Genomic DNA, 13,928 nt, shown 5'->3' with positions numbered 1-13,928 from the left:
GATAGCTTTCCTTTGAAAATGGCCTGCATGGGCCCTGGCTAGAGGAGGGCTGGGGAATGGCACCCACAGATTTTTGACAGAAAACAAAATGTGTGGATTGGAAAGCGCACTGGAGGTGCAGAAGGCACTCACCTCCCAGAATGCCTTTCCTCGACCCGGCTGAAAGGGCGCAGGTCTGAAAGTCTGCAAGGAGTTTTGGCCATGTTGAGGGTGAGCAATTTTCAAAACTGCCCATCTACCCAATAAATTGCTGTTGACTAGCCTGAATGCCTTTGAGGAGCCTTTATGAAGCTTTATGTCAGTCAATCGCATTGCTAAAGCTATCGCTGTGTTTCCTCATAAAAGCAGAAATTCAGTGGCTCAGAGAGGACCTGGCTGGTTAGCGGCAAGGTAGAGGTTAATCAAACCCAGAACTTTGTGCCAAGGACAAAAGAGAGCGCTGAGAACAAAGAATGACAGCTAAACCCTGGGGTTTCCCTGCTGCTTAGTACGGGGCGGCCAGGACTGCTGCTCGTTTTTGAACTGCACTAATATGTGGCCTTGTGAAAAGGCTCAAACTGCGCCCTGTTCGGAACCCATCGGGACGGGGTGGTGACTGCGGCAGGCTCGCTCGGATCCAGCTGCCTTCAGCGGGGCAGGTGGATATCTCACGGTTTATATCCGTTCATTATTAATATTAACGCTACGCGGGGTGGGGGGCAGCTGGTGACAGAGCGGGATGATGTTCGCAGAGCAGCAGTGGGCGGAAACGAGCAACCGAGATAAAATAGATGAGGGCCAATTTTAAAAGGGTTCAGACCCCCCCAACTGAAGGAGTTATAGAGAACCTAACTCACCCCCCCCCCCCTTTGCAAACGGACTAGGGCTGAGCACCTAAATTTAGGATCTGAAAAAGCAGGCACCTGCAGGGGTGGAGTGAGGGGGAGGGGAAAAGGGTCGGCTGCCTAGCACTCATTCTCAGCACCCGGTGCCTAAATCTATTATCTAGGCAAACAAGTTGCAGTCCCAAATTTAGGATCCTAAGTTTTAGGGAATTTTCAGCTGAAATTTTAGGCTCCTGAGTTTGGCACCCAAAATGCAGGCGTCTAAAATGTAGATACTGTACTTAAATGAAGCACTCCCTGTCTGTTTGTTTTTTAATTGTCCCTTAGGGTTCTTCTGTTACTGTAGCTAGATTAGTTGCTGCTTTAGCTCAGTAGAGAAAGTTCTCCTGTTTTTGCCATCATAAAGCTGTACTTTTAAATCCTGGAGGGGGAGGAGGTAGAGGAGAGAAGACGAGTGTGTCAGCAGCAAGTGGGACTTCACCTAGGGCTTATAGAAGAACGACCCCCTGTTTTCCTCAACATCTCATTCCTATGAAATTCCCCAGCTGTCATTTTATGGTAAGAGCAGGAGGCTATTATAAAATACAGAGTCGGTGCACGCAAAGGGGGTGCACACTTGTGCACCTTGCGCGCGCCGAGCCCTAGGGGAGCCCCGATGGCATTCCCCGTTCCCTCCGCCCCCCCCACCTTCCCCTCCCTTCCCCTATCTAGCCCGCCCCCCAGCCCTACCTAAATTCCCCCCCTTTATTTTATGATTTACGCCTGCCTTTGGGCAGGTGTAGGTTGCGCGCGCCGGCCGAGTGCCGGTGCGCGAACCCCGGCTTGGCCGTTGTGCCGGCGGCCTCGGTCCCACCCCGCCCCCGCCCTGCCCCTTTTTTCAAGCCCCGGGACATACGCACACCCCGGGGCTTGCGCTTATCGCCGAGCCTATGCAAAATAGGCTCGGCGACAAGCGCAAGGGCACTTTCTCGGGGTTACGCGCGTAAGTTACGCACGTAACCCTTTGAAAATCTGCCCCATAATGGGGAAAAGTGTCGCTTGGCAGCAGAAGGAGAAGAAAAGCAAAATGAGATGAGAGGGAGAATGCTGGCAAGAGAGGTGGAAGGAGGTGGAAAGGAGGAGATGTTTAGAGAAAGTAAAATGAAAGCAAAGTAAGAAAAGGATTCAGAAAACATAAGCGAAAGATTGCTGAGCCATAGGATGGATGAACAATCCTCAGACAACAAAGAGAGAAAGGCAGATGTATCCATATTTACTGACATTCTTCAAACCTTGCAATACTAAACTATTATTTATGTATTTATTTATTTAGGTGTTTTATACACCGTCATTCCTAAAGAAGATCACAACGGTTTACACATCAATAATCATATCCTTGTTCAGTTTTCACAATCTGGGTTAGCATTCATATATTGGGGCCAACAATGCATGCAATCAAGGTCATATTCATTCATTCATTCATTCATTCATTTCACAGGTCAACATAACATTGTGTACAAGTTTATTACTTTTTCTGTATACTATTTTGTACGTCTAGTAACTGAGAACAAGAAGCCTGCTCTACAACTTTAATGAGATGTTTTTTATACCCTGTTTTAGCTGGTGACTAGAGAACCATTTTGAGATTTTTGGAATCCTGCTCAGATGCCATGCAACGGTGCTGAGCAAAAGAGATATTACCCAGGAGAACACGAGGACAAAGTAATAATTGTCCACCATGAAGAACCAGTTCAGAGCATGCCTGTGCCAGACGTGTGCAGCTGTTGCTCGCTGTTTTCCCCCCAGGGATAAATGCATGAGCTGCCTCCTGCGTCCTTCCGCGTGCACCGCTGTCCTAGCACTGAGAATATTGATAAGCCCATGCACAGAAAGCATGCAAGCATGCCAGCTGCCCTCTGACCCAAGGATCCTCAACTCTGTGGAGGGGGGAGCCCCTCCCCACCCCCACCCCCCCCACACACACACAACACACTCACACAACCCATCTGAAAGGGAGCTACTTGACCCAGAGCTGGCCCTGCATCCAAGCCCCAAATCTTTTCCTTCTCACAACGCCTCTGCTGGGATGTTTTTGTTACTCACAAAACAAAAGGCCAGTGGCTTAATCTGATGTTGAGTGGAACAGTGGTTTGGCAGTCACATGACTTACTCAAAGCAAGATTCCCAGCTCCTTTTAATAAAGGCTGGGTTAACTAAGGACATCAACGCTATCTTCAGGGAATCATTTGTCACATAGTTTCACGCAGAACGCGTATCATGGCTTACATGAAGTCTACGCTCTTGATTCCTTGTAGCATAAATTTGTGTCGCTCGCTAACTGCTAGAGAGTTGGCACAACGAATGCCCCTATTACAAGATGGACAGCTCCCATCCTCAAGTGCCACAAACAGGCCTGACGTTCAGGATATCTGCAGTGAATATGCATGAGTCAGAAATGCATGCGGTCTACGTTATGTGTAAATCTATCTCTTGCACATTCATCGCACACGCACATATCCTGAAAAGCAGGCCTGTTTGTGGCTCTTGCAGACCAGAGTTGGCCACCCCCTGGCCTATTGTGAATTTAAGAGAACTAAAATTAAATCATAATCATCTGACTGGGCAAACACATCTGCTGGTTGGCCGTCTTTCAAAGTACAAACATCTTTTTCAACGCCAGCACCCTTCCCTAATAGCAGAGGCATTGCCAAGCAATTTGGCACCTACGCCCGAGTGAAAAAGGGTGGCCCGCACCCTGTACATCAGTGTTTTTCAAGCCAGGGCTGGAGCACTACCTAGCCAGCCTGGATTTTAGGATATCTACAATGAATATCCATGCATGCCCTTACTGCATGCAGCTCTATCTCATGCATATTCATTGTAGGTGTCCTAAAAACCGAATGGTTAGCACCAGCTTGAGAATCACAGTTATACACAACACACAACACCATGAGATGGAAGACACTATCCTGCTCCTCTCCCAGCCTCCTGTTCCTCCCCTTTTCTCTATCAGGTACTTCCTCAACCCTTCCTCTATCAAGCGCCCCATTTCTACCCTCCTTCCTCATCAGATACCTTTCTTCGCACCCCTTCACTCTCTCTGAGATCCTGTTCTCTCCCCATCTCCCAGAGAATACTCCTCTTCTTCTCCACCTCAACTCCCCAGCACTGACAGGACTCCCTGCGGCTCTCTGCAGTTCCTCGAGTGCTGGCATTGTTCTCCCCCCCACTTCCGTGTGATTCAATGATCTTTTGTAAGAGCCACATGCGGCTAGGGGAGGATAGCAGCAGGATCCGGGTCCTTCCAATTCCTGTTTGGCCGTTCCTCTGCTTTGCGGCTGCTGCTGCTGCTGCCACCTTTCTCTCTCTGGGGCAGAAGAGGGAAAACAATGGGGAAAGCCGTGAGCACATGCTCCTCCTGCACCACTGGACCCCTGTGCCCTGGATAACTGCATGCAGCTGCTGGCAGCACTGTGCTGCACTATGGCACTCTTCCTGCACTGGCACCTATGGCCAAGGCCAAATTACCTGTAAGTTAACTACTGTACTGCCTAATACAGGCATAGCAACTCCAGTTCTGGGGTGTCACAAACAGGTTTGGTTTTCAGGATATCCACAATGAATATGCATGAGATATATTTGTATGCACTGCCTCCATGGTATGCAAATATGTCATGCATATTCATTGTGGATATCCTGAAAACCAGAGCTGTTTGTGGCCCTCCAGGACCAGAATTGCCTACCCCTGGCCTGATGCATGCCCCTCTGGTTAAAAATCATTCTCATTTCACTTCAGATTCAAGGATGGCAATTTCAAAGTGATTTCAGCAGGTAAAAAGCATTTTACCTGCATTAATCAGCTGTCTAAAAATTGCCTTTCCTTCAATGTTTGTTCTGTGATTTGCTTTTGCATTGTATGTAAATTGTGATTTTGATATATATCTATAGTATGTAACTCACCTTGATAATCTTTTGATTTAAAGGGGAGTAGTTAAAGTAAATGAGTAATAAAAGTGTGGCTTATTGTACGTGTGCTGCTGCACAACCCGCTTGCTTTTAGCCACATTCGGAGGAGGTGTTTCTGGGCGTGAGGTTAGGTTAGGTCAGGAGAAGGAAAGGTCCATTCGGTTTGCTTTTTCCTGCAAATATTGTATCTACCTTTGTAGCTTTGACAAGTTTTCAAGTGAAAGGCCACGTGTGCTTTGTACCCCCGGTAAAATCTTCAAGTGAAAGGCCGCAGGTGCTGTGTACCTGTGGCAAGCTTTTGAGTGAAAAAGGACTCACGTGCTTTCGCTTTCAAACTGGTGCAAAGCTTGTGGCTAAAAAGCACACATGGTCTTTACCCCGATATGAACGTTTTCCTAATGATAATAGTTAGCATTTATACAGCACTTTTCTTAAAAAAAAATAAAAAAATCCACCATAAGCTTTCTAACTATTAATATTTCAGGACCATGCAGGCAGGCACTGTGGCGTGGAAACCATAAAATCACATTTATTGTGGGGGTTTTTTTTTTCATAAACTGCATGTTGGCTTCTGAAGGGGAGAAGAGACAAAGTCATAATCGTTCTTAATAAGTAATTGCAGTTAGAGAAGGATGCAAGACAGAGGGAATGACTTTGCAAAAGGCCACAAAGAATCTCAGTAGGAGACGGGAGTCTTGAACTAACTTCCCGGGATCTGACTCATAGCCTAGAGCTCCAAACACCAGACAAGAATTCTTGACTCTTCCTGAACTTCTGCTAGGAATGAGTTCCTGCTTCCTAGAGCACTTTTCCTTGACGTCATCCATTGCTCCGGTCATTACTTCCATCCTACCAATCTCTGCCCAAACTAATTGTACTAAATTGAATTTTACGGCTGGCCCACGCTTCGGAAGTTCTATGCATGAAGGCAGGCTGGCACATTATTCATGTCTTCTGCTGCTCAGTGCCCACAGCTTTGAGCTCAATCCATTGACATTTTTTGTGGAAAAAGGAAACAAATGTCTTGTCTGCACTGCAGCTCAGTTTGTTTGGACTTCAGCCCAGCTACTGGGCTGCTGTTGATCAACAGATTAAAGTCACCGTATATTATTGGCTCCAGTAGTGTTCTGTCTGGAGAGTTTGAAGGAGGACGAGGATTGGGCAAGGTGAAGGTTCGGCAAGGCAGGGACTCAGGAGTGAGGTAGGAGACAGGAACAAGATGGGAGCATCGGAATTCAGGAACCAGGCAATGCACACTGACAAGCAAGGCACATCAGGAGACGTTGCTGAGGCATTGTAGGGCTGTTCTGGGTTTGCTTAAGTAGGCAAGACCAGTGATGTCATCACAGGGCACAGTGGGGCTTTTCCTGCTGTGGGGCATTTAAGGAGCTGGCGATCTGGCGCGCTTGTGCCTAGAGAGAGCTAGAGTAGAGCAGCGGTGTTCAGCGTCTGGTGGTGCGCATGTCATATGGTAAAGCCAGAGGCATTGGGTGATGCCGGGCGTGGATGGATCCCATGATCAGCGAGTGTAACAGAATCTCATGACTGGGATACAGGCAACCAAGGCTATAATTTGTTAAGGAAGGCACAGAAAAGGGGGAGGATTTGCTCTTTATGTCAAAAACAATATCCAAGCAACTGAAATTCAAGGGAAGTGGGGTAGGGAAGAAGTATTTTGGGATGTCCTAAAAAAAAAGATGGTGCTTCCATTTAACCTGGTGCGGTCTACAGGCTTCTGATTCAAACAGAAGGACCGGACAGTGATCTGATCGAAGACATCTAAAGGTGAGAAAGAAGGGCGAAGTGATTTTAATCTGCCGGATGTGGATTGAAGTATCCCAAGTCGACGGAGTTAACTTCTGAAGAAAACAAGCGAGCACGAAGTACACAGGACATTCTTGACTCTAAACGCACCAGAAACAAAACTACATTACCTCATCTCATGGAAGGGATTTGGCCACAAAAATAATTTTTGGGTACCTGCTTCCAACATCCCAGCTTCTTATCTCAATCAAGGATTCCCTCACCTCTTCCCACATAAACCTTGTCCAGGGCGCACTTATCCTGGGCGTACTTAACCTGGGCACACTGTCCTGGGTGCACTTTTCCCAGGCACACTTGTCCCCGTCGCACATATACTGGACACACTTGTCCCAGATGCACTTAATCTGGGCGCACTTGTCCCTGGCGCACACTTGTCCTGGGCGCACTTGTCCCTGGCGCACACTTGTCCTGGGCGCACTTGTCCCTGGCGCACACTTGTCCCTGGGTGCATTTTTACACTGCAAATCTAATATATAGCCCCAAGTGCACTGCAAACATAATATATAGCCTCCTATACACTGCAAACCTAATAAATAGCCCCCTATACAATACAAACCTAATATATAGTCCCCTATACACTAAGAACCTAATATATAGCCTCCTACACACTGCAAAACAAATAAAGAGCCCTAGGCGAACTGCAAACCTTAAATATAGCTCCCAGGTGCCCTACGAATCTAAGTTATCACCCCTTAAACATTCCAAACATAATTTATAATCCCAGGTGCACTGTGAACTTAATAAATAGTCCTGGGTGCACTTATCCCTGGCACACTCATCCTGGGCACCCTTGTTCAAGGCGCACTTGTCCCTGGCACACTCATCCTGGGCACACTTGTTCAAGGCGCACTTGTCCCTGGCACACTCATCCTGGGCACACTTGTTCAAGGCGCACTTGTCCCTGGCACACTCATCCTGGGCACACTTGTTCAAGGCGCACTTGTCCCTGGCACACTCATCCTGGGCACCCTTGTTCAAGGCGCACTTGTCCCTGGCACACTCATCCTGGGCACACTTGACCCATGTACACTTATCCCAGGCACTCTTGTCCTGGGCACCCTTGTCCTGGCTACACTTGTCCCTGGCACACTCATCCTGGGCACACTTGTTCAAGGCGCACTTGTCCCTGGCACACTCATCCTGGGCACACTTGTCCCAGGCACACTTGACCCATGTACACTTATCCCAGGCACTCTTGTCCTGGGCACCCTTGTCCTGGCTACACTTGTCCATGGCACACTTCACACTGAATAGTTAGTACTGGTTTCAGAGGACTATAAACAATTCTGATTTCCAATTGAATTACCATTTTCAAGTTAACCAAATATGTATTCAGATTTGATCAGTTTTATGCAAATATAGATCCCTGACACACTTGTCCCAGGCATACTTGTCCCCAGCACACTTGTCCCGGGCACATTTGACCCTGAATGGTTAGTGTTGATTTCAGAGGACTGTAAACAGTTTTGATTTCCATTTGAATTGCCATATTCAATAAAAATATGCATCATGAATACTCATTTATGCTATCCTGAAAAAAAATTAGATGTTTGCCACCCACGAGGACAAAAGTTTGCTCTGCTTTATTTACAATTTTAAAATAAATATAACTTGTCTCACATTTTAATTATTGTTTGTGCATACCTTTATAAATGTTGTGTACCTGCCATTCTAATAGCTGGTTACCTCTGCATTCTCCTTCTTATTAGTTAGCTTGCGTTTTTATACATCCAATTACCTAGAGGTGGGATTTACTATATTTCCTTTTGAAACCCTCCTAATAAGGGTTGCTACCTCATTCCTTATGCATGGATTGAGGTAAAACCAGGACTGGATTAACTTATTCCTTAAGACAAAGAACAAGTTTGCAACCTTAACTCCAAGCGCAGTATGCACCTGACTATAGTGCAAGGTGCCTGTTCTGATGGCCCATGTCTCAGTCATATTTTCTGAATAAAATACTGAGTTCAAGACGTTCTCTGTTTGTTTTCCTGTTTCTGCTTATCTATGCTCTACTTGCATTTGATCTATAAAGCAACAGTATTGCCAGAACTGAGCAATGCACTTTCAAAATGTAACTAGCGGTTGTCATAAACTCGATGTCATCTTTTTGCTCAGATTTTTATTTCATTCCTGATTAGATATTGGCATGCTTGATGTTCTCGGAAACCCCTTTAGCCACACTTAATCATTATGAATCTAAGAAAACCAAGTTCCTGTGCTGTACTGCTCCTTAACAGAAACCCTTGTAGTCACTCCAGACACTGATAGGCCAGGTAGGAATATAACAGAAGAGTAAACTCAGAAAGGGAAGTCCTTTTTGTTTTAAACTGACTGTCGTAAAAGTTGCCAACATCAAAAAAGGAAGGATCAAATACATCCTACACACACAATAACCATTTGACAAAAAAATGACCTTAGGGTACTACTGCAAGTATGATAAAGAAGGTCCAGCTTGTCAATATCCAGCTGGTCCTATCTACCAATGCTAGGCAAGACAGCTGACAATGATTTGCACAGTTACAATCATTCACCTGTCATTGCAAATAAAATAAATATCCAAATTCATTTGAATACTATCAAAATGATGTTTGACATTGACAAGTAAGCGCTTTCTTGTGAAACCTGCTGGGGTGTTTTTACAATAATACCCTAAGGTAACATTTTGTGGAATGGTGGTTGTGAATGGCTCCTTTTTGATATTGGTGTTTGTTTTTTTTTTTTATGGTGTGGATGTTGCAGCTTCTCTCTGAAATTTTCTGTAAGAAAAGTTACACACCTTTTATTTTAAAAGCATGTAAAACATAACAAATTTTAAAATGTTGGAGCAAGATGAAGAACAGGTCTAATAATAAAAGAAAAGAGGTTGTTTTTTGAGTATATTTATGTATTATATTTATACAGACATTTGATAATTCCCTTTTTTCGTTTTTTTTATACCAGGAATGGCTTCAAGACAGATTACAACAAATTTAAAAGCAGACAATACCACATACTATAGAGTTAGTATAAATTCACAATTGTCTACTTCACAGCTGGCATAGCAGTAGGAATCCGATGGTGCATAACTCATGGCCTTCAAGACGGGTTGTCAATGTCAGGTGGTTCAGATGGTTAGGTCAGTGGACTGGAGGTTTCTGCCGGTTAGGTCTGGGTGAAGAGCCCTGTTTTTTTCTGAAAGTGAGGTAGCAGGACACAAAGGCATAAAGTTAGTGGTATCTTGCTATAAATATTCGGTACATTGCAGCTGAAGGCTTGGAGTCTAGTACAGGACAATCTGGCAGAGGCCAGAGGAGGGGAAAGAAGGGCCAATTGGAAGGATTGGAGTTCTCTTCCGGGGGTGTAAAAGAGAAGACGTTGAGATAGATACTCTGGGGCAAGCTCTTAGATGGCATTAAAGAAACCTTGGCTGGTAGAGTGCACTTGAGTAAAGAAAACCAGCTGCAGGACCGATGCAAGAATAAGAATTTCCTGGTTGAGCCGTAATGCTGTCTACCACTGCCATATAAAGCAGTGGCAGAGCGAGAGGATGGAGAAGGAAGAGGAGGACACATTACAGTAAGGATAGTTAAAAATAGTCAGATAATTAGATGTGGTTATGGGACTCCTTCAGAAAAAAAAATATTGGTCTTGAATTACTGGAAACAGTCAAGGAAGAAGCCTACACAGTGCTTCCCAGCTGTTACAGTTTGCCATGTTAGGGAATTAGGATTATTACTATTTTTTACAAAGGACTTTCTTTCATTCCATAATTGTGAATGCAATCCTCCAAAAGACAAGATCTCTAAACATTTGTCTTTTTATTAAAACACTGCACCTTTTTTAATTAATTGGTTTCCTATTAATTTCAGTGAAGAATGCAGACGTCTACAAGAGAGGTGCAAGCACTTTCAGTGAATTCTTATCTAGAATGTATTTACTGCAAGAACCTGAAATGTTTTCATATGTGGAATATGTTTAGAAGTAACTTTGAAAAGGGCAGCTTTGGCAGCGTAAACAAATTTTTATTTTGTAAGACACCAGAACTGAGAGAGTTTACATTTAAAATCACAACATGCTATTGTTTTCTTTTTTTTATAAATTAGTACAGTTTTGTATTTATTGATGGAGAGTTTCTCGAGTAATTTGTCCTGTCTTGCCTCTCTGAAGTCAGCCGTCTGAAGAACTATGACTGCATTGTTGAATGCATGACTGCATTGTTGGTTTTTTTTTCTCGCGTAAGTGCTGAGCTTGATAGTTTTGCTTGATTTAGGATAGCTTGGCCTACAAATTCCACAACGAAGTGGGGCAAAAGTAAAAAAACCCCACCCACATAAATAAATAAATAAAAAAAACCCGATGAGTCTTAGAATCAGATGATGGTGCAATCAGGTCGAAACTCTCTGCTGGAGCACAGAAAGACTAACAACTTCGAAGTTTACTCAACAAATTCCCACCAAACAAGTTAAAAAAAACAAACAAACAAACTGCACGTGTAATTAGTAACACAGCACCCAGGACTGAAATAAACAAAAAAATAAATGTGACACAGAGCAAAGCGTCCACACTCCGCATCTGAAGCCGGGCGCTGCGTTCCAGTGACACCCGCGGCCACCAATCAGGCAGCGCCTGATCTGCATGAGCCCGGACGCGGCCCCGCCTCCTTTCCGAGCGGGAGGGACCGCCGTCCCTCTGCGCATGCGTCGCAGGCTGCGGCTCCGTCCCAGGCAGGACGGAAAGCGCTGGGTTACAGCGCGGCGAGCGGAGCCTTCCCCCCTCCCTTCCGTCCGGTTTAAGCGCTCCCCATTGTGTCTTGGCGCTGCGGGGCCGAGGCGAGACAGGAAGGCGGCGCCGGCAGGAGCGGAGCGCCCGAGGGAGGAACTTTTCTGGAGACTTTGCGCTGCAGTTTCTCCTGGTGGAGGAGGGGACCATGTGCGCCTGTCCCCGGTGAAAGAGGTGCGACCTGGAGGAGGCGGCGGAGGGGGCACCCGGACCCGGGAATGGTTGCAGGCGGCGGAGGCTGACACTTGTTGGGGCAGGAGGTGAGCGGCTTTCCCCGGCGGAGCTGGCGCTTCTCTCTAGCACTTGTCTCTTTATTTGTTTCACTTTGGGGAAGAGTTTGCTTTTAATATTTGCATGGAAGGTTTACTGAAAAAAAGCCCCAACTTTAAACCATTTAAAAAAAACCCTGGGCCGATGACCGATTTGGCGCATTTTCTCGCGAGCCTCACTGCAGAGCCCTTATGTATAACGCAGGATTTATTAAACCAGACATATGGCGAGGTTAGACCCCCAGCCTCTTATTATTTATTTTCACTTGGCGTGCTGCACAATACATTGTGATTATTTGGCTTTCCACGTTTTCTTTTTTTTTGGCAGCTGGAAGCCAGAGCTTCTCTAACCACTTTGCATAAGTTTGTTCTGGGAGGGTGAAGTTCTGAGCCCTAAGGGAAACTCCGCACGGCTGAGACGGGGGAGCAGTTCTGGTTTCCATAGGAGGCTCTGATGTGGCGAGGCAAAGACTTAGTTTTCCTGCTTTTCATACACATTGCTTCTGCAACAGTTACATTGTTGTAGTAAATTGTCAGTACTGCAGCTTACAGTTAATCCAGATTTTACAACTAATGTTTGTGCTTTGCTGTATTTTATTGCAAATGTTGCCGTTGACCAGTTGAGTATTTCGTTCCTGGGGTGGATACGTTTTGGGCAGCCCCCCCCCCAATATTTAATTTTAAAATTTCCTAAAGATTGATAAAATATTTCATAACACCCGGTAATTAAAACTAATAAGGATTTTAAAAATCTGCTGCTCTTCATGTTTGTCATCCTAAGATTGTGTGCCCCCAGTCTAACACACACACACACACACACACACATATATATATACATACATTCTTGGTGAGAGACAGGTGCATGTGTGTGTGTACTTCCTCTGTGTCGCTCTCACACACAGACATGCTTCCTGTCTCTCTCTCTCTCACATGCACACAAAAACTCAACTCAAAACCACAAGCCAGATTCTGTATGCAGGGCAACAATGGAAAAGCAGAAAATCACTATTCCTGAAAACAATACAATCAAGACATACAAATAAATCAGAATAGTAAAACTATACAAAAAATATACATTTCAAAACAGCTGATGAATTGAATAATATTCAATAATTAGAATTTCCTCTACAAATTTTTAAAAATTTTCTAAACATTGATAAGATATTTCAAAACAGCAGACACCAAATAACACCCAGTAATTTAAAACTAATAAGGGTTTTAAAAGTCCCCCACTCTCCATACCTGTCACCCTGAGATTGTTGTGAATTTGGGGTACACAGACACAAACAAATTATGCTCCCTCTGTTTCTCAAACACATACGTGTTTGGTGAGAGACAGAGGGAGGTTGAGTGTGTGTGTGCGCGTGCGTGAAAGAGACACACACACAAACGTTCCCTCCAGCTCTCTCTCACACACAATTCCTGTCTCACCCAGGTACACACACACACCATGCTTCCTCTCTCTCACCCTCACCCCTGCATGCCCACCCGCCCACAGCTTCTGCTCCCCCCCACCCCTCCAAGCAGGGAGATCGGTGGGCAGTATGGCAACAGGAGAGGCCGCCGGCTGGTTAGGCTCTGCTGATGCCACTGGTCCGCCGCCTCTCCGGGTGGGCCACTCCGGGCCTGATCTCTTCGGCCGGCGGGGCTTGGGCTCCCTGCCGGCCCATTGCTCCTGGCTGGAATGTTTCTTCTTCCCGGGTGATGACAAGAGGTTGATTGGTCGTACAGTCGCTGGCACCCTCCTCCTTGTCGTCACCGGGGGGCGGACCGCCCTCCTAGCCACCCCCCCCCCCCTCCCTTAGCACGCCTCTGCCATTGGCACTCAGGAAAATCTCACTATGTGAAATCCCAAAGGATCAATTCATAGAACTGTTTTTGTTGTTGTTAGCAATTAATTTGGATATCACTTATCCAGTGCATTGCACCTGTATTCGTAACAACTTTATTTGCCTCTGATTTCTTTTCTCTTGAGTTATTGTGATTAAAGAGTCCCCTTATCAAACATTTTTCTGATAGACACAAAATATATAGAAACAGAGAAATGATGGCAGAAGACCAAACGGCTCATCCAGTCTGCCCAGCAAGCTTTCACACTTATTTTTCTCATACTTATCAGTTACTCTGACTGCTGAGGTCAGGGCCCTTATTGGTAACTTTTTGGTTCTAATTTCCTTCCACCCCCGCCATTGATGTAGAGAGCAGTGCTGGAGCTGTATCAAAGTGAAGTATCAAGCCTAATTGGTTAGGGGTAGTAATAGCCGCAATAAGCAAGCTACTCCCACACTTGTTTACCCAGCTTGTG

The 13,928-nt window shown here is 45.5% G+C and overlaps 2 protein-coding genes across 9 annotated transcripts in view; one reads left to right on the top strand and one right to left on the bottom strand.

Moving 5' to 3' along the window:
- Positions 1-7,262: 7,262 nt before the first annotated feature.
- Positions 7,263-7,826, bottom strand: LOC115074748 (treponemal membrane protein B-like). The gene has a single exon (XM_029574511.1). The coding sequence runs from the start codon at positions 7,824-7,826 to the stop codon at positions 7,263-7,265; it is 564 nt and encodes a 187-aa protein (XP_029430371.1).
- A 3,447-nt stretch (positions 7,827-11,273) lies between these two features.
- Positions 11,274-13,928, top strand: part of AKAP13 (A-kinase anchoring protein 13) — a 336,318-nt gene continuing 333,663 nt past the window's right edge. For 7 of the 8 annotated variants that reach the window (XR_003852464.1, XM_029575495.1, XM_029575496.1 and 4 more), the window contains exon 1: positions 11,276-11,614. The gene's annotated coding sequence lies outside the window, so the exon portion shown is untranslated. Of the gene's footprint in view, positions 11,615-13,928 lie in introns of all 8 variants that reach the window. The other variant, XR_003852465.1, reaches the window with a different exon arrangement.

The sequence above is a fragment of the Rhinatrema bivittatum genome, chromosome 13 (assembly GCF_901001135.1).
Source record: "Rhinatrema bivittatum chromosome 13, aRhiBiv1.1, whole genome shotgun sequence".
NCBI classification, from domain to species: Eukaryota; Metazoa; Chordata; class Amphibia; order Gymnophiona; family Rhinatrematidae; genus Rhinatrema; species Rhinatrema bivittatum.
Note: the sequence above shows the minus strand (reverse complement) of the source record. Positions and strands in the feature narration are given on the sequence as shown.